This window comes from Saccopteryx leptura, chromosome 3 (assembly GCF_036850995.1).
Source record: "Saccopteryx leptura isolate mSacLep1 chromosome 3, mSacLep1_pri_phased_curated, whole genome shotgun sequence".
Classification (NCBI taxonomy): Eukaryota; Metazoa; Chordata; class Mammalia; order Chiroptera; family Emballonuridae; genus Saccopteryx; species Saccopteryx leptura.
The window spans coordinates 89,272,818-89,297,863 of NC_089505.1; the positions used below are offsets into that span (position 1 = coordinate 89,272,818).

Here is a 25,046-nt window from a genome sequence, read left to right on the forward strand (position 1 = left end):
ACGTAGTAATATACATTGAATGTTTCTCCCTGTCTTTTCCTGGCTTGATAGCCCATGTCTATTGTCAGGATGGACCACAGTTTATTTACCTGTCACCTACTGAAGGACATCTTTCTTATTTTTTTATTTTTAAATTTTTTTAGGTGTAAAAAGCCATTAACAGACAAGGCCTACAGATTTGTTCCTTCCTGGACACACCAGCAGTGTGGCCCCACTGGGCTTGATCTTGGTGTGCTGGCCTTGAACACAGCATCCCCAGAAGTGGCACAGCCCTCTGTGGGCCCAGAATTTCTTCAGTGGCTCCAGATCATCATGCGGCACGTTGTCCAGACAACTGGCTAGGACCCGGCTGTATTTTCTGTCCTTCACGTCCTCTGTCTGTCCCAGAACCAGTTTGGGGCCTTGTACTGGCGTAGATTCTGCACAGTGTTGATTGCACCTCCTCGTCTGAGCCCTCCTGCCCTCATGGGGAGGTCGAGGCCTGCCTCTCCTCCACACCGCACGAACGCATCTTTGCCCCACGCCCCTGACCGCAGTGATGGTGGAGGCTGTTTTCCACCGCCATCCATGTCGGCACTGAGTACTATTTGCAAAACGTCTCAGGAATCACTAGAGACATGGTGGTGGCCCAGGAGCAGCAGGGAAGTCTCCTGTGGAAGCTTGGTTGCTTCTGAGTTTGGGCGAATATGAATGAAACTGCTATAAACATCCATGTGCAGGTTTTTGTGTGGACATGTTTTCAGCATGAGGTGAATACCAAGGAGCCTGGTTGCTGGATCACATGGTAAGAGAACATTTAGTTTTGCAAGAAACCGTCAACCGTCTTCCAAAGTGACTCCTATTTTGCCTTCCACCTGCAATGAGTGAGAGTCTCCATAGTGACACATTGTCACCAGCACTTGGTATTGTCAGTGCTCTGGATTTTGGCCGGTCTAATAGGTGTGCCGTGGTACCTCCTTGTTTGAGTTTGTATTCTCCTGATGGACAGATGACGTGGAGCATCCTGTCATAGGCTTATTTGCCACTGTGTATCTTCATTGGTGAGGTATCTGTTGAGGTCTTTGGCCTATTTCTTAATCAAGTTGTTTGTTTTCTTATTGTTGAATGTTAAGAGTATATTACTGAATGTATATTTAGGGTAACAGTCTTTTGTCAGATATGTTTTTTCTCCAGTTTTTTTTTTTTTTTTTTTTTTTTTTTTTTACAGAGGCAGAGATAGACAGGGACAGACAGACAGGGATGGAGAGAGATGAGAAGCATCAATCATCAGTTTATTGTTGCGCGTGTGACTTCTTAGTTGTTCATTGATTGCTTTCTCACATGTGCCTTGACCGCGGGCCTTCAGCAGACCGAGTAACCCCCTGCTGGAGTCAGCGACCTTGGGTCCAAGCTGGTGAGCTCTTTGCTCAAGCCAGATGAGCCCGCGCTCAAGCTGGCGACCTCGGGGTCTCGAACCTGGGTCCTTCCCCATCCCAGTCCGATGCTCTATCCACTGTGCCACCACCTGGTCAGGCTTTTCCCCAGTTTTATCAGGAAACAATTGACATGCCTGAAGGTGGTGGCACAGTGGATAGTGTCAGTTTGGGATGCTGAGGTCTCAGGTTTGAAACCCCGAGGTCGCCAGCTTGAGCACAGGCTCATCTGGCTTGAGCATGGGGTCATTGGCTTGAGCATGTGATCATAGACATGACCCTATGGTCACTGGCTTAAGCAAGAGGTCACTGGCTCAGCTGGAGCCCCTGGTCAAGGCACATATGAGAAAGCAATCAATGAACAACTAAGGTGCCGCAATGAAGAATTGATGCTTCTCATCTCTTTTCCTTCCTGTCTTTCCCTATCTGTCTGTCCCTCTCTCACTAAAAAAAAAAAGAAAAAGAAAAGAAACAATTGACATTCATCACTGCAGAAGTTTAGGGCGTACAGCATGCTGGTTTGAGTTACACATATTGTGACCACAGGTTTAGTAAAACAATCACCCCATGTAGATATACTGATGTGTCCTTTGCAAAGATTTCCTCCCAGTCTGTGGCCTGGCTTCTCCTTCTCTTGATAGTTAATGTATTTTTAACTTCACAAAACCAGAAAGTGGAACAAATAAACAAGCAGCACTTCGGAGGAGCAAAGTTCCCAAGATATAGAAGTTCAAGGAAAATAAAAGACTTGGAGGCCGGGCTGCGTGGGCTGTGCTGATCGTACAAACAACACAGCCGCTGCAATGGCTGGTTTCAGGGGGCGGCTCCCGACAGAGAAGAGCCCTGTGTCCCACCCTGAGCGAGCACGGGGAAGCCTGCCGATGCCTTTGCACAGGGTTGAGGTGTGCTGCCATACAATGGCCATACAGGGGGGACTCAGCGTTGGAATGTCACACTCATGAGAGATTAGCCCCAAGGTCCTTGGTGTTGATATTCTTATGAGACATGGCCTGGGAATCTGTATTCTAAACCCCTCATCCCTCTATATCTGTGATGCTATCAAGCAAACACAGGAGAAACTATGCTGCCCACTTGACTCCATTTCCCCACAGAGAAGGGTCCAGTCATCTCCAGGTTCCCACGTGGAAGGCTCTGGAGAGCCCCCACCCCAGCTAAGGTCTATTGGAGCCGCCCTGCCCCCCTCCACATACACACCACATTCAATCAGTTCACCAGACACGCAAAAGAAAAATAATTATTTTATTTCACTTAAAATACAACTTCGGCATCAACCCAAATGGTCAGGGTTTTCATTCCAATCTTGCACGTGCAAAACCACCTCACACTAGGTTATTATGCCGTGACAGGTAGTTTGTAAAAAATGTTTTTTCTTGTCGTGGGCGTACGGGGAGATGCTTGCACCCTCAGCCCTGGCCAAATGATGACCTTTATTTAAAAAAACAAACAATCAAAACAAAGCAAACAACAAAACACCACCCAAGTCCAGAGAGGCAGAAAGTGCCTGATAAATCCGATGAAAAGACTAAGGTTCAGAGAGCGCCCGAGACCACAGCACCTGCCCCACCTGAGGCTGGGTAGGTGGAGGGATGAAGGTGGTGAACAGGAACCACAGAGACAAAGGCGGTGTAAAAGGAACACACCATTGTGTTCACCTGCTCAGAGCACCGGCCTCCTCCCCTGGAGCTTCCCACCACCCATCTTGGGCTTTTAGGATGTGATTCCATTCCCACAGGCCCTCCAGTCCTGAGCCCCGCCCGCCCAGCTGCAGGGCTGACGTGGGCACCCTGGCCTCAGGCCCCGCCCCTGCCCACGCCGTCTCCGCCCCTCACAGAACATCTCCACCTGCGGCAGCACAGGAAGCCCAGATGGAAATACAGTACGCAGGTGTACCTGTTGGGAGGTTTTGACAAGAGCAGACAAGACAGCGGCATCAAACAAGTGGAACAACGAGAACTTGGGGGATCTCGGGGCACCTGAAGATTCTCTGCTGTGAGCCCCCAGCTCCCTCTGCCGGCCGTTCCTGGCTGCAGCCCGTCTGGGAAACCAGCCTGTCCTGAGGGGGCCACGTGCCCCACCAGTCTGAGTAGGGGGCTCTGGGGCCCCTTCCCCAGCAGGACTTACTGTGGCAACACTCCTCTGAGGCCCACACACAGTCTCTTTTTCCTTGCGTGTGGACGCCCACTGTTTCAGCTGTGAATCATTTTCTTTTTTGCATCAAGCAGCTTCCTGAATTTCTGCTCCATTTTAGAAGCTAACGTGAGAGTCTCGACCAGCTATGCGCCCGGAATCTGCTGAAACATCTTTAGGGGAACCCCAAACTCCCCGGATATGAGCTGTTTCTGTAGCATTCCCGGACTGACTTAGTTTCCCCTAAGGCAGCCTGGAGCTTTCTCTGACTCTTAAGGGGATGGTTGCCTCTTGCTGATTTTCATAACTTTTAAAAAAGAAACCAAAAACTAGATCATTTTTTACCTAGTTCTGCAGATCACTGTTCCTTTCAGAGTCTCTTTCTGTTACAGATCTTGCTTTTGAGAATAAAACAGGAATCTACAGGATGGCATGGCTTTGGTTTTAATCCAGAACCGTCTTCCCAGGTTCTGAAAATCATTTCAGTTTGCAGAGCTCCCATGGAACCCGTGGGAGGGACATCAATCAGGTCAAGTTGGACTGCCCTCCCCAGGGCTCCAGTGGTGACATTTACACCCCGTTCTTAGCCAACGGCTTCTGTGATGTCAAAAAGTTTTCTGAAATAAAGGGTTGAAGGAAGAGCCACCGAAGAGAGACATAGGTGCTTATTTTAAATTATTTTCCAATTAAATGTAAATAATCGCCCCATGACCCGTGTGTCACTTCCCTCAACCAACTCCCGAACCTTCACCTTCAGGAACGAATCAGTATTTGGACCATTCACGGTTACTTTTCCTATAAAAACTAAACTAGGCAGTGAATAAGCCAGTCCCCCTCAATACCCCCACCCCCCACTTTTGTGTTCCCAAGCACAGGGCTGAAACAGGGGGCGTCCACACGCAGGGAGCCCCCGCCAGTGCCTTTCTGGTGCCTGCTCCTGCCGCGGCTCTGGAGAAGGGAACCTGGATTTGAGGTGACTGGTGAAGGCAGGAGTCTGGATTCTGGTCTGTGCTTGAAACTCAAGTGCCATCCACACCAAAGGCTGGCGACCCACAGAGAGACCTGGGGAGACTCCCAGGGGACCGGCGGCCCTGAGCGGCTGTGTGGGCTCTGCCCATGGCACTCACCAGGACACCTTAAGGTTCTCTGGGGAATGTCAGCACCCTGACAAACTGGGAATCCGCTCCACGACATCCAGGTGGAGCACCCCTCTCTAGGACCCCCCTGACATTTTATTTAGCATGGATATCTGGTGCACATATCTCTTCATGCTTTCCCCACAGGTGTGGGCCCTCACATTGTAAACAGTGCTGCGTGGTCCAGGGGCCGATGACCGCTGGACCTCAAGGCAACCGGGCAGTGATTGCGTACCACTGGTCTCCGTGAATCTCAGTGCCAACCCTCACGCAGACAGACACCCCGAGTGCAGCAGGACACGGGTCTGAGTGGACACGTGCTGCCTGAGGGCCGAGGAGGTAGAAGAAGCTGAGTTTGTGGCTGTGGCTGTCCCCTCAGCCAGGTCAAGAGCTTCAAGAGTAGAAGGCAGGCTTCCATTCTAGCATGGCTGACGTCCCCGCCACTCCCTGCAGGGGGACTCGGGCCACCTGTCCAAGGGAGGCAGTGCCCACATGTGCAGAGAACTAGGAAGGGAAGAGTTCAGGTGTGTGGAAGTTCATCGGGGCTCCACCGGGGTCCCTGAGAGTCTTCCATCCCGGAGGGCGCAGGACCCTTCGGGGGGCCAGCCGGGCTCTCTGCAGGAGGCTGGGCAGGGCAGCAGCAGAGAGAGAGGAGCCGAGTTCGGACAGCGCGGGTGCAGAGGACGAACATGATGCAGTTGGCGCCTCCCTGAAAGGTGTTCCCAATTCCCTGTCAGGGAGGAGAGGAGAGGATGAGTTCAGGACCGCAGTGGGTCTAAAACACACATGCAAGGAGGCTGCCAAGTGCTACAGCCCCCAGAACCTTGTCCTCCACCCCTGGGGCTAGTCTGCAATGACCCTGCCATGCGGGCCCTTCGGCAAAGCTCTGGGCAGGTCTGAAGCTGCAGACTGGGCACAGCCCAGCCTCCAGGTCTTCTGGGTTGGGAAAGACCCAGGTCTGGTCCACTCTCCCGCGTCTTCTAGGCCGCTGGAGAGCACCTCAACACACGCCCCCAGGCTGCAGAGAGCCAGTGACTTTCCCCTTGTCTTTGTGGGGCTCCCCGTCTCAGGCAGGCAGGAAGGAACTGAAGCCGAGCCCCCTACCAGCCCCGCGTTGCCTGATGCACTGGGACGTGTCCACTCCACTGGGGGAAGTGATCTGATCCTGCCGCCAGGAGTGGCTGGGCCAGGGAGGGCAGACAGACTTACGTGCAGAACGACCAGCACCGGGGTCTGCACGGCTGGGGAGCCACAGAGGGTCAGGACGAAGCGCACGGTGCTCCAGATCCGGAGGCAAATGAAGATGAGTGGGATGAGGACCAGCTTCTTATCGGCCATGGAGCTGTGGTGCTGCAACCGGTGCGCCTCGGACAGGATGGGCCGGTACTCGGAGAGCGCCTCATGCTGCGCAGGAAACACCAAGAGCAGACGTTAGTGGGGCGAGATGCCCGCCGGCCGCCCACCTTCTCAGGGACTCAGACTCGTGGGAGGAGGCAGTGAGGTGTGCAGTGCCTTCCACCTGCACACTGGGGTCCCAGGTTCCCATCTCCAGCCCAGATCTTTCTCCTGAACTCCCGTCTCCTCAATCCATGGCCTGTGCAGCATCTCCACGTGTGTGTTCACAACACGCTTGACATCGGAATGCCTGGTCTTGACCCCAAGCCTACTGCATGCCTCCCCATCTCAGCTAACAAAAATGCCATCCTTTCAGGTGCCCAGGCCACAATGTGGGTGTCGTCTCTGACTCCTTTCTTCTTGTACAGCCTCTCATCCCATCCGTGGTCAGGTCCTGTAGGGCTCTGCCTTCAAAAGAGACGTGGAATCAAGGTGTTCTGTCTACAGGCACCAGTGTGGTTCAAGCCCCATTACAGCTTCTCTGGATAGTTGCCACTGCCTCTTCTTGTCTCTCTCCATCACCCTTACCAACCAACCTCCCCCCCACCCCCACTACAGTCTTATTCTCAACACAGAAGTGGCAGGGTCGCTAGAAAACCTAAGTCAGATCAAACCAGCTGTGCACTCCGAGCCCTTCTTGGTGGCTCCGCACTTCACAAGTTCCTTACAAATGTCTCCAACCCTGGGCTAGCTCTGACTGTTTCCCCTTTATTTACACGACTGCAGCCACACAGGTCTTCTTATTAGTCCCCCAGTGTGCCAGGCACACCCTACCCCTTTGCACTCGCCATTCTCTCTATCAGGATGCTCTTCCCCATCCATCTCTGCTCCTCCTTCCCTCACCTCCTTCCAGTCTTTGCTCCAGTGTCACCTCCTGAATACGGCCCATCCTGACAGCCGTACTGAACTGCAGAAGTATTTCCCATGCCGTCCCCTCTCCATAGCCAGCTCTTTAATTTCGTGTTTTTCACAGCTCTTATCAAACCTCCTTCCTAGACGGCATTCTTCATTGTGTATCAGGCTGGTGGTTGCTTACAACGGCCCCCCTCCAGAATACGAGCTCCCCAGGCCCTGCCCAACAGGAGGAGCTCAGAGGAGGGGGCCTTCCCCCCAAAGCTGGGGCAGAAAGAGGAGGTGGGCTGGCACCAGCTTGGGCTTCCCCGCCTGTGGGAACTCCCTTCAGTGCGAAGAGGGGGAGGCTCCACTTCCAGATCACAAATGAATTTGTAAAAAGAGACAAAAACTGCTCACAACAAAGATACATTCTTCACCTTGGCCCTGTGTCAGGGACACTGAAGGTCCAGGTCGGGGGAGGAAGAGGCACATACCTGGGCATCTCTGGCCACCCCAGGTGCCACAAGTCACCTGCTCAGAGCACCTGCCTCCTCCCCCAGGGCACCATCCAGAACTGAGCCATCAAGGGCAGGGCAGGGGGTGCCCCTCTGGCTCCTGTGTTTCTAGTTCTTCCTCCATGTTAGTTCTCCTTCCTCTGCAGAGGTGACAACAACTCCCATCAACACCTCCCCGCCCACTATGCTCCATTTTTAGGGAAACACTGGCAGAGTTGTGGACCCATTCTCACATGCAGGGACTGGGCTGGCGGCTCCAGGCTTCCTGCCATTACAGGAAGGGCAGGAGGAAGAAAGACAAAACGGTAGCTCTAGAGCCCGCAGGGCTGGTGGAGCTCTGGGAGCCCAGGACCCTTCCAGGGCAGGAAACAGGAGGAAGGAGGAGGGAGGAGGAGAGAAGGGTACCCTTGGCCCAGGCAAGAAGACAACGAGGGTTTCAGACCAGTTGGTACGCCCCTCAGGCGTCTCTCTAGCTGAACCAGCAGGGGCGGCCGGAAGAATCAGCTCAGTTCTGAGTAAGTGAGAACAGGAAGTCTTGACTCAAGGTGGGAGTACAGGGTGGGGACAGCCGCCAGGAGCACCCTCCAAGCTCAGAAAAGGCTGCTGAGGCCACAGTCTGCACTGAACAACAGAGACGCGCTTGCCAGCGATTCCAGCCTTGGACACTCAGGGTGCCGCACCGGAGACCCTGCAGAGTGGGCCTGGAAGTCGGCAGCCGGAGTTCCACAGGGACCTGCCTTACTGCTCCAGCCCCTTGTCACCTTTGATCTTCTATCATAATTTCTTACACTTCTGTCTCTCTCTAGAACAGAATCCCCATCTGAGTTCCCAGGATAAACCCCCACCACCACCCAGTGCTTTTGTGTGTAGTACACGCTCAATAAAAATGCCCTGGCCTGTGGCTCAGTGGATAGAATGTTGTCTCGGCATATGGACATCCAGGGTTCGATCCCCAGTCAGGGAACACAGGAGAAGTGACCATCTGCTTCTCTTTCCTTCCTCTCCCTCTTCCCCTCTTGTAGCCAGTGGCTCGAATGGTTCAAGTGTTGGCCCCAGGTGCTGAGGATAGCTCAGTTGGTCTGATCGTCAGCCTCAGGCACTAAAAATAGCTCAGTTGATTCAAACATTGGCCCAAGATGGGGGTTGCCAGGTGAATCCAGGTCAGGGTGCATGTGGGAGTCTGCCTCACTATCTGCCCTCCTCTCACTTAAGAAAAATGTACTGAATGAACCCTGGCCAGATATCTTGGTTGGTTAGAGTGTTGTCCTGATACTCAAAGGTTGTGGGTTCAATTCCTGGTCAGGGCATATACAGGAACAGATTGGTGTTTCTGTCTCTCTTGCTCCCTTCCTCTCTTTCTAAAACCAATAAAAAAAATAAAAAAAATTATAATGTACTGAATGAATGGCCAATGGTCAAGCTAATAGATAGATGGGTTAATATGAGGCATGTGTGTGTGTGTGTGTGTGTGTGTATGTGTGTGTAGCAGTTTGCCTGTGGCTAGGAGGAAGCCCATACACCTGCAGAGCTAGTAGTTAAGAACATGGACCAATTTGGCCAGACTGTCAGAGAAAAACCATTCTTCCCTAAAATTTCTGGCCAGCTCATGTTGTCAGAAGTCTTCTAGCCTTCTGGCCAACTGGCCCAGCAAATTGATTTATAAATTCCTGAGTGCCCGAAAAGTCTGCTATCTGTGATATAATTCTAATCATCCAGAATAATAAGGTGAGTTATTGTATCACTGATGATGAGACTCATGGCCTCCCTCCCAGTTCAATTCTGACTTGGATACTACTCACCTTCCATCTAAATTCCTCCTGAGGTTAAGCCACCAGGGTGGTCTGTCCAGGAGGGGGCAGTAGAGGGTTGGGGCGGAGCACACAGGCTGGAGCTCTCTCCTAGGGAACTGAGCGGATTTGGGGAGCCCTTACCCTCTGTAAGGCCCCCTCTCCTCATCCACAAATAAGGAGTCACAGGACCCACTCCTGACAGGGTAGTGTAGCCAGCAAACCAGACAACCTACAACACGTGTGATTCACGGTGCCTGGCACACCACAAGCTCTTCGTATCTAGTTCTGTACGGAGTGGTGGAGCCCAATGCCAGGACTCAGGGGCTCTGTGTCCCCCAGAACTGTGGGCTGGGGCAGGCGCGGGCACCTACCGCCCTGCTTATGTGCTTCCTGATGAGCAGGTAGAGCACCGGCAGCGTGACGTAGGCCAGCAGCTCCCACAGCTTCCCGGTCAGCAGCATCCACAGCACACGGTCCTCCACCTCCAGGTCGATCCAGCACCAGCCCACGGACACGTCTGAGGCGTCGTAGCCGATCTTCTTTAGAGAGACAGCTGCCACGGTGATGGCCAGTGGAACCCCCCAGCTGAGGGAACAGACAGACACACATGGGCACAGAGGTCAGGCCCTGGCTCCCAGCACTGCCAGCAAGGGTGAGATGACTGGGATGCTCTTCAGACAAGGAGAACCACACCCACCAAGTGTCCCCAGAGAAGAGAGGGGGCAGGAGTCCTCAAAGCCCCAGCTCTGCCCCACCAAGTCCATCCCAATGCCATCCGGCCAGCCCTCCAGCCAGCCTGGGCTAGGGGTGCACACATTGATGGCTTGGGGGTGCCTGGCAGGGAGGTCCGGGGTCCCATGCACCTGCAGCAGGATCCAGAAGGGGACCTGGGCTTGGGGCAGACACATCTCCCGAGTCCCGAGGTCTCTGTGCTCTATGGGAAGAGGCGGTGTCCTAGCAAGGGCCCAAGGGGGCCCTCTGAAGCATGAAGCCCAGGGCAGCGCCAGGCTCACTTTTCTGGAGCTTAATTACTATCCCCCCGCTACCCACAACACAGCAGGGATGAGGCCCAAGCCCTAAGGTTCCTTCCGGGAAGTCCCCACACCAGTACCCTCAGTGTCTGCCCCCCACCCCCAGCAGGGGAGGCAGGAAGGAGCCCGTCCTCCTAGAAGTCACAAAGGAACAGAAGGGCCAAAACCCCACAAAAGCTAAAGGGTTATGACAAAGGTATCCAGTTACACCCAGGAGCCTATCCACTTTAAATGCTTGCTCTATGCCAAGTTATTTAGCTGGTCAAGTTAAGATAGTATAGTCGAGCCTGACCAGGCGGTGGCGCAGTGAATAGAGCGTCAGACTGGGATGCAGAGGACCCAGGTTTGAGACCCTGAGGTCGCCAGCTTGAGCGCGGGCTCATCTGGCTTGAGCAAAAGCTCACCAGCTTGGACCCAAGGTCACTGGCTCGAGCAAAGGGTCACTCGGTCTGCTGAAGGCCCGCAGTCAAAGCACATATGAGAAAGCAATCAAGGAACAACTAAGGTGTCACAACGAAAAACTAATGATTGATGCTTCTCATCTCTCTTCGTTCCTGTCTGTCTGTCCCTATCTATCCCTCTCTCTGACTCTCTCTCTGTCCCTGTAAAAAAAAAAAAAAAAAAAGATAGTATATTTGTGTCAAACTGTTGTAATAAATGGTTACCTTTTTAAAAGTCATGCCATCCTGGGATTTTAGGACATGTCACAGCCATGAGCCTGAGGGAAAGGGCCAAGTTTGTTCACTATTCTGTCACCAGGTAGGGGCAAAAGAAGGGCCTGCTGAATGCATGAATGAATGAACTTTGAGCCAAGTGACTGAGAACTTTCCCCAATTTCAGTCCTTAAATATTCACTGCATGCACATTGTTGTAAAGGAAGCAAGAGGCTTTTTATTTCCTTAAGTGAAAAGCGGGGAGGCAGAGTGACGACGGACTCCCTGCATGCACCCGGATCAGGATCCACCCAGCAAGCCCACTAATTAGGGGGTGATGCTCTGCCCATCTGACGCCATTGCTCCATTGCTTGGCAACCGAGCTATTTTAGCACCTGAGCTGAGGCCATGGAGCCATCCTCAGTGCCCAGGGCCAACTTGCTCCAATCGAGCCATGGCTGTGGGAGGAGAGGAGAGAGACAGAGAGATGAGAGAGGTGAGGGGTGGAGAAGCAGATGGTCGCTTCTCCTGTGTATACTGACCCAGAATCAAAACCAGGACATCCACACACAGGGCTGACGCTCTACTGCTGGGCCAACCAGCCAGACCAGCAAAAGGCTTTTAAAGTTGTGAAAACAGCAATCCTGAAGTTATATACGTGGTTCCTCATTACTTTATGGTTTCCAGGGCTCCTCTGAGAAATTCTGGGAAGGGAAAACGCTGTGTGCACTTTGTGCAGGGACAGTCACCTAGAAGGAAGCTGGAAGGAACAGAGGTAGCAGCAGGGCTAGGGAACCCGGCTCACAGGCAGCGAGGGGATCCTTTCCCCTTGCTCAGCATCCTGACGGCCCCAACAGGAGACCTGGGGAACCACGCGGTGACAGACCGTGTTCTGAGACTTCGGATGCGTCCTACTACAGCGACAAGGTGATGTGTTTCCTCTGGATTGCTGGGGTGTGCCTGGAGCTGAGTGTGTGCCAGGAATTGCCAGAGAGACCAAAGAGGCAGAGAGAGGGCTTTGAAAGGGTTAAGGGCACATCACTCAGAGTGCTGTTTGAACTTAAGCATAGAGGGCAGCTGCTGCAGTTGGGGTCAGAAGCTGTCTGGGGGAGGTCTTTAAGTGGGAGGTGCTAAGAAGAGGTAAGATCAGGGAGGCAGTGGGAATGGAGTGGGAGGGACAGTCTACTAACCCAGCAAAGCAGGTTCAACCAGACTGTAACTCACAGACACCCAAGATACCCCGCACTGTGATGCGCTAACAAGCGGCTCTCCAAAAAAATGTATCTGTACACCTATAGGTATGTATATGCATGCATGCATGCAGGTGTGTATATGTAAACGTGCATATATGAACTTATTATAAAATGTCCTGATGTAAAAGATGTGAAGCACAACTTATAATGAATACTACGCAAAATCCCTTATTGTCGATTCCAAATGGCCACCTGAATCTCACAGAATGTTTTGGTTGATCTTCCCCGGACTCCGATACCTGTGGCCACTCTGTGGCGGCAGTTAGCAAAGAAAGCAGTTCCAAGGATGTGAAGCTGGTTGATGTTTCCCTTTTCCTTAGCAAGTGAGAGGAGAGAGAAGTAAGGAAGACCAAGGGACGAGACGAATGCCAGGACTTCACTGGCCCGACAGGGACATGAACAACTTCTTTGTGGGATCAGATAATTTTCCAGCACTGCAAAAGGGCTGCTCCTGTTCTTCCTGTTCCATGACACTGCCTCTTCTCATGGTCTCCCCGTGAAATACCAGCTTCCCGCCTGCCCAGCGAGGCTGCCGTCTCTGCTTAAGCTCAGAGACAAGTGACACTTTTAAGTTTTGTCTTGAGTTATTAACGTCTTCTCCACCACTTGAAGTCCAGACCAGGAGTCCAGCACACTCTGGCCCTCAGGCCAGAAGGTCTGCTGCTGTAAGTTAAAGGTTTCTTGCAACTGTCACATTTATTCATTTACATACTATCCATGGCTGCTTTCAGACTGCAAGGGCAGAGCCGAGCGGTTGCAACTGAGATCACAGGGCCTGTGAAACTGGAAATCCTTACTACCTGGTCTCTGACAGGAAAAGTCTGCTGACCTCTGCCCTACACAACTGACAAAACAGTAAATCAAGCTGAGGTGTCCTGTTTGCCCATTCCCAAGGTGTAAATAAATATTTCCACCATGGCCAAGTGCAAGCCACCAGCAGACAGGCTTTCCATCACACAGATACAACAATCTAAAGAAACTTGAGTGCACAGAACAGAGTAAAATGCAGTAAAATAATCAGGACAAAATCAATTTTGAGTATTTGTGTGTCTCCTGTTTTTAGTATAAATCACTTATCTTTTAGTTTGTATAATCTAATTTTTAATAAGGGCTGTATTTAACAATCAGCTCACAAAATGCCCTAAAATTTAACCACCGGGCCTCAGCAGCTGGCTGCCGGACACCAAGGGTGGACAGAAAATGCAGAGGATAGGGAGCTGACAAGGTCCCCAGTTTTTGGCCTACAGAGCGAGGAGAAAGCGATGTCTTCGGCAAACTCCGATAAGCCCAGCCATTCTCTGGCCAGGGGGCCGCCCTGAAGCTATAGGTGACGTGAATCTGGAAAGCGCTCCACAGGGACGCGCGGGAAGTAATTCCTGCTTTCCGGAAATGTATACTTCAATTTCTGACCCATGCCTCCTCACAGTTCTTTGCTCCTCCACGAAAAAGAAGTCATCAGCCAAAAAATGGACAACATCAGAACAAGTATGACACAACAGTGGCTTTCAACCACCGACTGTGAACCAAAGTTTGATTTTCATACAGCATCAAGGTAGTTAACTCCTTTGTGGACCAGCACAAAATTTTGGAAAAACACTGAAATACAGCTTTATTGTTATTTTTATTTTAGTTAGAGAAGAGAGAGAAGGACAGAGACAGGAAGAGAGAGAGATGAGAAGCATCAACTCATAGTTGTAGTACTTTAGTTGTTTATTGATTGCTTCTCATATGTCGTTGGGAGGAGAGCTTCAAGCCAGCAACCTCTGGGCTCAAGCCAGTGACCATGAGGTCATGTCCATGAACCCACACTCAAGCCAGATGAGTTCATGCTCAAGCCGGTCACCTGGGGTTTTTAAACCAGGGTCCTCAGCATCCCAGGTTGATGATGCTCTATCCACTGTGCCACCACCTGGTCAGGCTGAAATTCAGCTTAATAACAGCAAGTGTGGAAAAAAAAAATCGAGGGCTTTAGTTGGTTTTGACCTAGAAACCCGTGTGGTCACAGAGGTTGCCCTGATGCCGAGACATGGGCGGTTCAGAATGGCCAGCAAACTGCCCTGCCTCTGTGCGGACACCTGCGACCCACACCCTAAACCCGAGGCTGTGAAGCTGGCACCAGAGCCGGGCATTTGGACCTTGAGCTATTCTCAAATGTTTCAAGACTCTTAGCAAGGTCCTGCTAGGGGAGAAGGGGCTAGACGGCTAGAAGAAAGGGCAGGGTGTCCTATTTAATCCTGAAACAGATGGAAGTCACAGGGCCCTGTGCGGGACGCAATGAGAGGTGCTGGGGGAGGGGCACAGCTACAACAGGTGACCGGTAAGGCCCCTCCTCCCCAAACCCACGACTCTGAGGCGGAGGGGAAGCAGGGCTAGGGGCTCCTTCACATGGGGGCCTGAAGACCACACTGTGAGCCGAATCCCCACCAGGGAGGGGCACCAACAGCTCCTCCCGGCAAGCCTGGGCCCCAGCTCTCACTGACATTGCTTGGAAACTGGGGTCAGAGCCCCAGCCAGTGTTCTCCCCGCTCGGAGGCTGTCACGGGCTGAGCTGTATCCCCCAGAGCTCATGTGGAATCACTAAGCCCCTCAGGAGGCGACTGTCGTTGGAGAGGGGGGTCTTTAACGAGGTGATTAAGGTAAAATAAGGTCACTACAGTGGGTCCTAAGCCAATCTGACTGGTGTCCTCACAAGAAGAGGAGATCTGGACACACGGACACATGGAGAGACGAGCACGAGGAGACACAGGGGACAGAGAGCTACAAGCCAAGGAGAGAGCCCTCCGAGGAAAACCTTGCCGACACCCTGATCTCACTGCCAGCCTCCAGGTCTGAGAGAGAGAATCAATTCCTGTTGTTAAAGCTGCCCAGGCTGTGGCACTGTGTTAGGCAAGACCCAGGACGCTAACACAGAGGTTTTCTACAAACTCCAGGGTGGGGGAGAGAGATGGGTTAGGGGCAGGAGTCAGATCCCAGGTCCTGGGCGTCCCACCCTCACCACACCCAGCAGAGTCTGAGGTGGGGGTGGGAGGGGTAGGCATTCAGGTCTGTCACGAGGAGCTTAGCTCTTCTTAGAACTGGCATCCGTTCTGTTTCCAGATCTCTCCCGGGGAGCTGGAACTAGACTAGCCAGGAGTAAGCCACCCCCTAGTCTCTGGTATGTGTCAGCCAACCTCCCCTGGCGCCTGTCCCCCGAACAAAGGGTGCTCGGGGCTTCCCTCAGCATCCCCGGAGTCAGAGGGTGGGACCCCAGTTCCTGTGCAAATGGAACTCCCCCCCCCCACACACACACGCACACACACAAAGGGTCAGCGTCCTACACTTCCCTCTCCCCAGAACTCACCCTTCCTGCAGATCTCGGTGGAGGGCTGGGGGTTTGGCTGGGAAGGAGACAAAGGGGTCTTTTCCCCTTCTGTAAGCCACACAACAGTGCCCTGTCTATGGCCGTGCGGCCTATGGACAGCCTTGAATGTTAACGTAACTCAAAAACCGCTTTGAGAACAAAACTATCGGGCAACAATGTGCCAATTTAGAAAGCTCCCAGGAGCAGGAGGGAGCGGGCCCAGGGGGAAGGCAGCTGCAGCTGCACGCCTGCCTGCCCGCCTGCCTGCCTGCCCAGAGGAGTCACAAGGCCCACGCTGCCTCGAGGTTGCTTTCCGGAACAATGGCCACTAATTGTTAAGTGTGGAGCAGAGGGGTAGGACATGGGAGAAGTTCAGGGAGTCAGCCACTGGCCAGGCCACCATGAGGTCACTCTGTAGCTCTGGCTGCTGAAGAGGGGAAGAGTGCCCAAAGGAACTCTGAAACACACCCCCTGGCTCGGTCTGCCACAGCCCTGGTTCTCGCATCCTGCAGCCCTCAGAGGTGTTTCCTGCCCACCTAAGTCCAGGCGCACCTGAGTCCCGGCCCAGGTGAGGCTGGGCAGGTCTGACCTCGCCCTGGTGAAGGGGTCGAGGGGCAGCCTCTGCCCTCACGGCCCCAACAGCAGGCTTCCGTGAACACTCAGACGCAGTGTGGAGAACGATTTGCTACACAGCAGTGCCCTCTGAAAACGTTTTGGAGGTCATTAAAAAGCCAGTTCAACTCTTGTTATTTTGGGGGCCACTGACCCAGATGGAGTACTGTTCATGCAGCCTCTGTGCCCAGCCCACAGTCAGATGCTGCCTGCTTGGGGGCCCTGTCCCTGGGCCCCACAGCAATGAGCTTGTTTCCAGTTAGAGAGCTAGAGGACCTTCCCTTTCAGGTCATGTTTCCCCTTTTCTCTGATGAGAACTTCCCACTTCCCAAAGCAGGGGTTTATATGGCGAACTTGGGGTTCGCCACAGACTCCCCCTTCCTCCAGAACCCCTGAAGCAAACTACAGAGGATGGGTGAGTGCATAGGCCAGGGGCACACGACCCGCCCCTGGCAGGGACCATGCCCACACTCACTCCCACCTCAGTGGAGCTGGAAGAAATCTTAAGACTGCCTGAGGTGGCCAACATGGCCAGGACCCTTATACTTTAGACATAGCAAGATGAGCCCCCCACCCCAGCCTGACCTTCCCCCAGGTAGGACATGAAGGGGAGGGGGACTAAAACCTGGCACAGTCGTGGCCCAGTGGCCTGGGGGCTTACAGGTCAGGTCAGGCAACATTCACTGACCCAGCCTGACCTAGCTCGGGCTTTTGAAGGGAGGTCACCTTTACCAGGCACACAGGAACAGTTTCAGGCCATGGGCTTATCTTACAGGAAGGGAACAGCACACGGAAACATCTGTATCGGGCACAAAGGGACTTAATACAGGGCTTGCCCCTGAACACTGAATATTGTCACACAGCCTTAAAAAGGCCATGACAACCAGGAAATTAACTTTACAAGACTGTCAATGGACGCTCTAAGTTTGGGGAGTAGCAGGACATTTATCTCAACCAGATGTTTATTAATGACAAAAGGAAGCACAGTAACTGCAGCGGAGAACAGACTGATAACACTTCCGCCAAGGGAACACGGACAAGAATGGAACAAATCAAAGTCGCTGGGAGGAAGCTGGAACAGGTTTCTGTGAGATTCCTGCCAACAGCGCAGAATCTGAATCCACCCAGGAGGAAGTGGGACAACCCCAGCGAGCAGGAGCGACGGGCTACAAAGTAACAGCCTGCGCTCTTCCAGAAAGTCAATGTCAGGAGACACCAAGAGAGACGGAAGAACTGTTCCAGATTGCAAGAGAATAAAGAGACTGAAGGCTAAGTCAACATGTAAGCCAAGATTTTCCTTTGCTATGGGGATGTTATGACAAGACTGACAACAATCTCAATAAGGTCCACAAATCAGATAGCAGCCTTGCTCTCTGCTCACCCCATGCTTCTGGAAGATCTATGTGGTTCCTTAAGAGGCTGTCCCTGGCCCTGGCCGGTTGGCTTAGCGGTAGAGCGTCGGCCTGGCGTGCGGGGGACCCAGGTTCGATTCCCGGCCAGGGCACATAGGAGAAGCGCCCATTTGCTTCTTCACCCCCCCCCCACTTCCTCTCTGTCTCTCTCTTCCCCTCCCGCAGCCAAGGCTCCATTGGAGCAAAGATGGCCCCGGCGCTGGGGATGGCTCCTTGGCCTCGGCCCCAGGCGCTAGAGTGGCTCTGGTCGCAACAGAGCGACGCCCCGGAGGGGCAGAGCTTCGCCCCTGGTGGGTGTGCCGGGTGGATCCCTGTCGGGCGCATGCGGGAGTCTGTCTGACTGTCTCTCCCCGTTTCCAGCTTCAGAAAAAAATAAAAATAGAGAGAAAAAGAAAAAAAAAAAGAGGCTGTCCTTGTCTTTTTTGGAAACACATGTTCAGGGGCATCAGGTCTGTGACTTACTTACTCTTAAATGGTTCCGGAAAAAAAATAAATAACTGGAGAGGATAAAGGTAACATGATAAAATGTCAATGATAGGGGAAAATCTGGAAAGTTAAAAATAAATCATTGTCAAATTATATCTCAATCGAAGAAATGGTTGTCGAGGCCAAGAGACACCATGGAACCCTAAGAGGAAGAAAGACCTTGGAGTTCTCACCCTGAGCCTCCTACTATGTGGCCTCGGGCAGGGCTCCCTCCGACAACTGGAGGGTGATTATCCTGTCCCTTCCCTGACTGGTGACCAGTGAGCTGAGGCCTAAGACAGCATCTTGCAAGGGCTCAGGAGCCAGATGCAGCCAGTAGGAAATGCAATTTCCCCGAAGATAACAAAAGTCTAAGCTGCCCTCCTTTGCCAATGAGCAAAGAAAAAGTCTTTCTGCAGAAGGGAACCGTGTCAGGTCCCGCAATGGGGCCTCCGAGCAGGGGCTTTCTGGGAGCCTGTGTGAGGGCAGGATTCTCCCCCACCTCCTGCTGCACATGGTTGTGCAGAGTTTTATAGATGGCTGAGTTTGTATTGCTGTACTGGGTTTTATAGACGGCTATGTTTGCTTAACATTGTATCACACTGTTTAAAAAAATGATGTATAGAGTTCACAGCCAGTACTGGCTGCATTCCATTGCTGGTGGGGCTGCTGTCTAGAGCTTGCTGTTCCCTATTTTGAGGACATTGAGGTTGCTTTCAAATCCTCCCCTTGACAAGAGCGTCTCACAAACTCCTCTGCCCTACAGCTTTGCATGCATTTTGGATTATCTCCTTAGAGTAGGTCTCTATAAATAGGATTACTGGATCAAGGTGTGTGAACCAAATACTTTCCCCATAGACCATTCCAATTTACACCACCAAGAATAATGTAGGAAAATACCAGACTCACCAGCACTTATCACATTCATATTCTGCTTTAGTGTTATTTTTCTCTTAATTTAATGAGAAAATGATACCTCAGTGTTATAACTTGCATTGTTTCGAGCACTAACAGGGCTAAACTTTTCCCCATATATATTTACCAACTTTTACTATTTTGTCAGGATATTTGTCCTTTTTTTTTTTTTAACCAATTCGTAAAAACTCTTCATCGTATTTTAAAATACTTTCCAAGACCAGAAGGTTTGAAGAAGTGGACTGATTTTTTCAGTTGTCTGCAATGGTAATAGTGATGACAGGGTCTAGCCTATGTCTGAAGATAAGATTTCTCACACCAACAGGCACCTAAGCAACACTAAACTGATCCTCCAAAGAAAGATGGGGCAGCCCTGGCCGATAGCTCGGTTGGACAGCACCGTCCCAAAGCGCGGAGGTTGCTGGTCTGATTCCCGGTGAGGGTATGTGCAGGAACACATCCATGTTCCTATCTCTCTCTTCCTTCCTCTCTCACTAAAAATCAATACATACGTATTTTTAAAAATTAAGAAAAAAAAATAAGACAGTGGAGAGTCCTTAGTAAGGTCATTAGCTATACCATCTGGGAGGGTCCAGGTTAATAGAGGAACCTGTCAGACAGGTTTTATCAATTTTTTCAGTCTAGTAAAATGTGAGTGCTCACTTCTGAAAGGGAACAACACTATCAAAGTGCCTTTCTAGCTTGGACACAGGTTTTTCTTCTTTTTTTTCTTTTAAGAGGCAGGTGGATTTAATGAACAAGATGAACAATTGGGATCTTTTTTTTAATGGCCAGCAGGGGACATACAGCCTTTCTTGGGAAGCCTTTCCTAAACATCACTGAAACCCCCCCTGGATGTGAACAGGAAGAACTCCCAACTCAGGTTTCCTAGAAAAGCTGTCTTCTCCTATAGGAGCTGCATTTGGTTTGTCTTTCATTGCGTACAAAAATATATCGAATTTCGATATTTTATAAAAGAGTGGAGAAAGGGACGAGATTCCTGCAAAGACAGCCTTGGGCTCCTTCTCTGGCACCAGAGAACTATAGTGTACATACTCCCTCTCCCAGCCAGCGAGCCAAGGACCGGGTCTCTGAAATGGACACTGAGGTCAGGCGGACAGCGGAGGCAGGAACGGCATCCCCACTTTCTGTGGGTCCCTGCAGCGTACCGGGCGCCGTCTGAACGGCTCGCAGTGACTCTGACTTGAACAGCTGAGAAGCAGGCCATTTAGTTTCCCAGGGGCTGGCTGGCTTCTATCTAACGGCTCTGAGAAGAGTTCAAGTGACTCTTGCAGTCTGTGACCTCACTGTTGTGACATGCAGGTGCCTCGTGTCTGCTGAAGTGCTGAGTGTCCTCAGTCTTTGGAAAGCACTCAGGCATTTCACAGAGAGGACCTATAATTAGGGCAGTATTTGGTACACTATCTGGGGAGGGAGAAGAGGCAACATGCCCTCTAAGATTCCTGCCTTAGTTCAACACAGGACAGCACCAGACATTTGCATGTTGAGATGACACCAGGAAGGGGCCAACCTTCCTAGGCAGGTGAGGGGTATTTGCCGTGATGCTTCGACGCCAGGGAAGGACAAGGCTTTCCTTTTCCCTAATCCCTGACACTCCAGGCAGCTGGTGGCCCTCTTCCAGACCAGCCTCTGTCACTGACCTCAACCTCAGAGTTGCTCAACTAGAGAAACTCAAGATCATCTAGAACAGTGATAACAACAGGCAGGGGCCTGTGGTCTAGAGATGAGCAGAGAAAATAAAGAAGACAGCCTTTTGTAAATCTTACAGTGGAGAGCTGGATGGACAGGAAGCCAGAATGCATCACACCTGTGGCTCAGGGTGCTGGTGCTGGTATGAGATTGGGAGCTGCTAGGCTTCCCAACCTGGGGCAGCCACCACACTCAGCTCCCGGCCCGGGATCCCGGTGCCTCTCCCCATGGGCGGCACAGGTGGCCAGATGCAGCAAGCAGCTCCCCAGGTGCATGTAAGTTCCCAGGACCCAGCTCAAAGGGCAGCTATGGCCCTCCTCCCCCCAGGTGCTGAACTGAGGTGCCCTCGTCGCGGGGGCTCACGCGGGGGCAAGGAGGAAGGGGGGCGCCGTCTGCAGCGATGCTCAGGCCAGGTCCACCTCTCAGGCAAGCCTGACATCGTTTTGTTGACCCGGTGCTGCCCTGGGGAGTGAGCAGACACTACCTGATGCGCGATGGGCTAGAGATCCAACCAAAACGTGGGCGCCAGAAGGGCGCGGGGGCCACAGGGGCAGCGGGCAGGGCCCAGGCGGGGAGCGGGGGTCTCCAGGGACATCCATGGGCGCCGCAACCACCCACCTGACTACGTGGAAGGCCCAGAGCAGGTGGCCGGCCCGGGGACCGCGCGTGGCGCGGACGATGCTGAGGTACAGGTAGAGGGCGATGGCCACGGTCCAGAAGAAGGAACTGGTGTTGGCGAAAGTGGAGAGCGCGCCCTGCAGCACGCAATCCCACGAGGGGCCCGAGAAGTCCTGCAGCACCCCGTAAAAGTAGGAGGCGGCCGACAGCAGGTCGGCCAGCGACAGGAAGAGCAGCAGACGCCGCGCCCGGCTGCGCAGGTCTGGCCACAGGGCGTGCGTGGCCACCAGCAGGCCCGAGCCCAGTGCCGAGAGCACGCACGACAGCAGCACCACCGCGCGTTCCGACGGCACCAGCTCGGTGGGCGGCGCGGGCAGCCGCATGGCCGGGCGAGCAGGGGGTTGGGGCCGCAGTGCGATGGTGCCACGGGGACACAGGCCGGGTGGCCACTGCAGCGGCCGCCGACTCGGCGCCGACGCGCCCTCGGCGTCTGGGTCTCGGCCCCTAGCCCCGCCCGGGCTCCTGGGCCCCGCGCCATGCCCCGCCCACGCCCCCACGCCACGCCCCTGCGCCCCCTACTCCTCCCCTTGTCCCTCACGTCCCCGCGGCGGCCCCGGGCCCCGCCCCACGCCCCGCCCGTCTCCCGGAGAACGCTCTCTCACACCACGCCCCTGCGCCCTCCACGCCCCTCTCCGTGGCGCACACAGCCAGTCCGCAGTCGGGCTTCCAGAGCGCGAGCCCCACCCTTCCGGAGGGCTACACCCGCGCTGGCCCGAGGGCTGGGACGTCTAGTCCCGGGGAGCCACGCGCTTGCATTTTTAGGGCTACTGTTACCGTCCTTCCTTCCAGCGAGTGCTTGTGTTTTGGGTGGGGGATGGAGGCATTCTTTCTACTGGTCACAAAAACAACTCTAGATCTGTGATCCTCCTTCTTCCAGCGATGGTTGGTACACTGCGTTCACAAGGCTGTGGTGGTTACTTCCGGAAGGGGGTATTGACAGTTTTTCTTACAGTGAGCACACTAGTTAAAAAAAAAAAAAATCTTATTCGGTGTAATTTTTTTTAAGAAACAATTCCAATTTATTCGAGTTTTTTCGAATAAATAATTTTGTATTTTTAATTGAGATAATGTACGTATCATAAAATTGGCACTTTTAAGCGTCTAATTAAGTAGTTTTTAGTGTTAGTCACAAGTTTGTGTGACCATCATCGTTGCCTCATTCCACAACATAGTCATCACCCCATAAAAGAAACCCAGTTAGTGGTCACTGCCCATTTCTCCTTCCCCTGGCTTTTGGCAACCACTAATTGACCTTCTGTGTCTATGGATTTGCCTATTCCGACAATCCATAGAGATGGAACTGGACAACAGGTGACCTTCTGTCACTCACCTCTTTCAGAGTTTTCAAGCTTCATCCGTGTTGTAGTATGTATCAGTTCTTCGTTCCTTTTTATGGCCAAATAATACTCCCTCCTATAGATAATCCATGAATGATTCTCCATCAGTCAATGAGCATTTGGGCCGTGTTCTCACTTTTTTGCAATTATGAATAATGCTGCTTGTCAACATTTATGTACAAGTTTTTGTGTGGCCCTACGTTTTCAATTCTAATGGAGTGAAATTGCTGGGTCATGTCGTTACTAAATGTTTACTGTTGTGTGGCTGCACCATTTTGTGTTACTACAGCAATGTATGAGGGCTCCAATTTCTTCACATCCTCCTAACACTTGATTATCTGCTTTTTTGATTACCGGACATCCTAGTGGGTGTGAAATGGTGTCACATTGTGGTTCTGATTTGCATTTCTCTAATAGTGATATGGAACATCTTTTCATGTGCTTATTGATCATTTGCATATCTTCTTTGAAGAAATGTCCATTCAGTTCCCTTGCCTATTTTTTAATTGAGTCTATCCTCTTGTCATTAAGTTGTAAGAGTTCTTTATATAGTCTGGATACTAGAAACTTACCAGATTAATTTACGATTTTTTCCTCCTATTGGTGAATTAGCTTTTCACTTTCTTGACTGTACTTTGAAGCACAGAAGTTTTTATTTTGTCCATGTCCATGTCACCCACTTTTTTTCCTTGTTGCTGTGCTTTTGGTATTGTATCTAAGAAACCATTGCCTAATCCAAACTCAGGAAGATTTACAACTATATTTTCTTTCTTGTCAGTACCACACTGTGTGGGTTACTATGCATTGCAGTGAGTTTTAAAACAGGGGACCAACTTTTTTTTTTTTTTTTGACTGCTTTGGCTGTTTGGAGTCCCTGGCAATGCTTGTCAATTTGAGGATCAGCCTTTCCATTTTTGCAAATAAAGCCCTCTAGGATTCTGATAGGGGCTGTGTTGTATCTGTGGATAAATTGGAGAATAATCCTATTCTAATGATGTTAAATCTTCTTATCTATGTACACAGGATGTTTTCCCATGTAATTAGGTCATCCTTAATTTCTGTCAATGATGTTTTGTAGTTTTCAGTGTACATTAGATTTGATTTTTCATTTGAGTTATAAAAGGCAAATTATCACAGGAGTAGATTATCTTTTTGTATCTCACTTTAAAAATCACTGTCTTGTGAAATATGCATTCTGCAAAGTGCCTAAAATACAACTGTGCAATTTAATAAACCATTCTATAGCAGGTACCCATCTAGAGCAAGAAATATTAACATTACCAGCACACATAAAACCTCTCTCCAAACCACTTTCTTCCTCCTCTGTCATTCTCTTGCCTTTTTCCTTCTAACCATTCAAGTATGCATCCCTAAACAAAATAGTATAGTTTGCCTGTCATTAAACTTCATCTAAATGTTATATATGTTACATTTTTCAAAAAAAATTATTGTTTGATTTTAGAGAGAGAGAGGAAAGGAGAGAGTGAGAGAGACAGAAACATTACTCTGTTTCTCTATGTGCCCTGACCGGGTATCAAACCAATAACCTCTTCATGTTGGGATGATGCTCTAACCCAGGGGTAGTCAACCTTTTTATACCTACCACCCACTTTTGTATCTCTGTTAGTAGTAAAATTTTCTAACTGCCCACCGGTTCCACAGTAATGGTGATTTATAAAGTAGGGAAGTAACTTTACTTTATAAAATTTATAAAGCAGAGTTACAGCAAGTTAAAGCATATAATAATAATTACTTACCAAGTACTTTATGTTGGATTTTCGCTAAGTTTGGCAGAATCAATCTTTATAAAACAACTTACTATAGTTAAATCTATCTTTTTTTTTTTTTTTAAGATTTTTATTTATTTGTTTTAGAGAAGAGGGGAGAGAGAGGAGGGGGAGGAGCAGGAAGCATCAACTCCCATATGTGCCTTGACTGGGCAAGCCCAGGGTTTCGAACCGGCAACCTCAGCATTCCAGGTCGACACTTTATCCACTGCGCCACCACAGGTCAGGCAGTTAAATCTATCTTTTTATTTATACTTTGGTTGCTCCGCTACCGTCCACCATGAAAGCTGGAACGCCCACTAGTGGGCGGTAGGGACCAGGTTGACTACCACTGCTCTAACCAACCAAGCTATCCAGCCAGGGCTCTGTGTTACCTTTCATGTCTTCTGTTTCTTGCTCAACATTATTTTTGTTAGATTCATCCACCTTCTTGCATAAAGTTGCCCTTTATTCATTTTCATTACTGTATAGTTTTCCCTGATATAAATAATACATTTATCCATTCTACTGTTTTTGGACATTTGGGCTGTTTCCAGGTCTCAGCTATTACAAGCCAGGCTGGAATGAGCATATATTCTTTCTTCATCAGAGACATAGTTACTAAAAACTATTCCCAGCAGTTT

The 25,046-nt window shown here is 51.2% G+C and overlaps 1 protein-coding gene across 1 annotated transcript; it reads right to left on the bottom strand.

The window, feature by feature from the left end:
* Positions 1–2,655: 2,655 nt before the first annotated feature.
* GPR157 (G protein-coupled receptor 157) lies at positions 2,656–21,749 on the bottom strand. The gene is made up of 4 exons (XM_066374970.1): positions 21,240–21,749; positions 9,602–9,815; positions 5,906–6,100; positions 2,656–5,426 (listed from the first exon to the last, which is right to left on the bottom strand). Exons 1-4 carry the CDS (start codon positions 21,620–21,622, stop codon positions 5,217–5,219), a joined length of 1,002 nt encoding a protein of 333 aa, XP_066231067.1. The 5' UTR covers positions 21,623–21,749; the 3' UTR covers positions 2,656–5,216.
* Between the last annotated feature and the right edge of the window lie 3,297 nt (positions 21,750–25,046).

What these genes read in the sequence shown, in the direction of transcription:
- GPR157 (XM_066374970.1), bottom strand. Translation starts at nt 21,622, where the DNA reads ATGCGGCTGCCCGCGCCGCCCACCGAGCTGGTGCCGTCGGAACGCGCG. An exon ending in GGAAGCACATAAGCAGGGCG is followed by an intron (nt 6,101 to 9,601) that starts GTAGGTGCCCGC and finishes TTTCCTGCGCAG; the next exon opens with CATGAGGCGCTCTCCGAGTA. An exon ending in CGGTGCTGGTCGTTCTGCAC is followed by an intron (nt 5,427 to 5,905) that starts GTAAGTCTGTCT and finishes CCTCCCTGACAG; the next exon opens with GGAATTGGGAACACCTTTCA.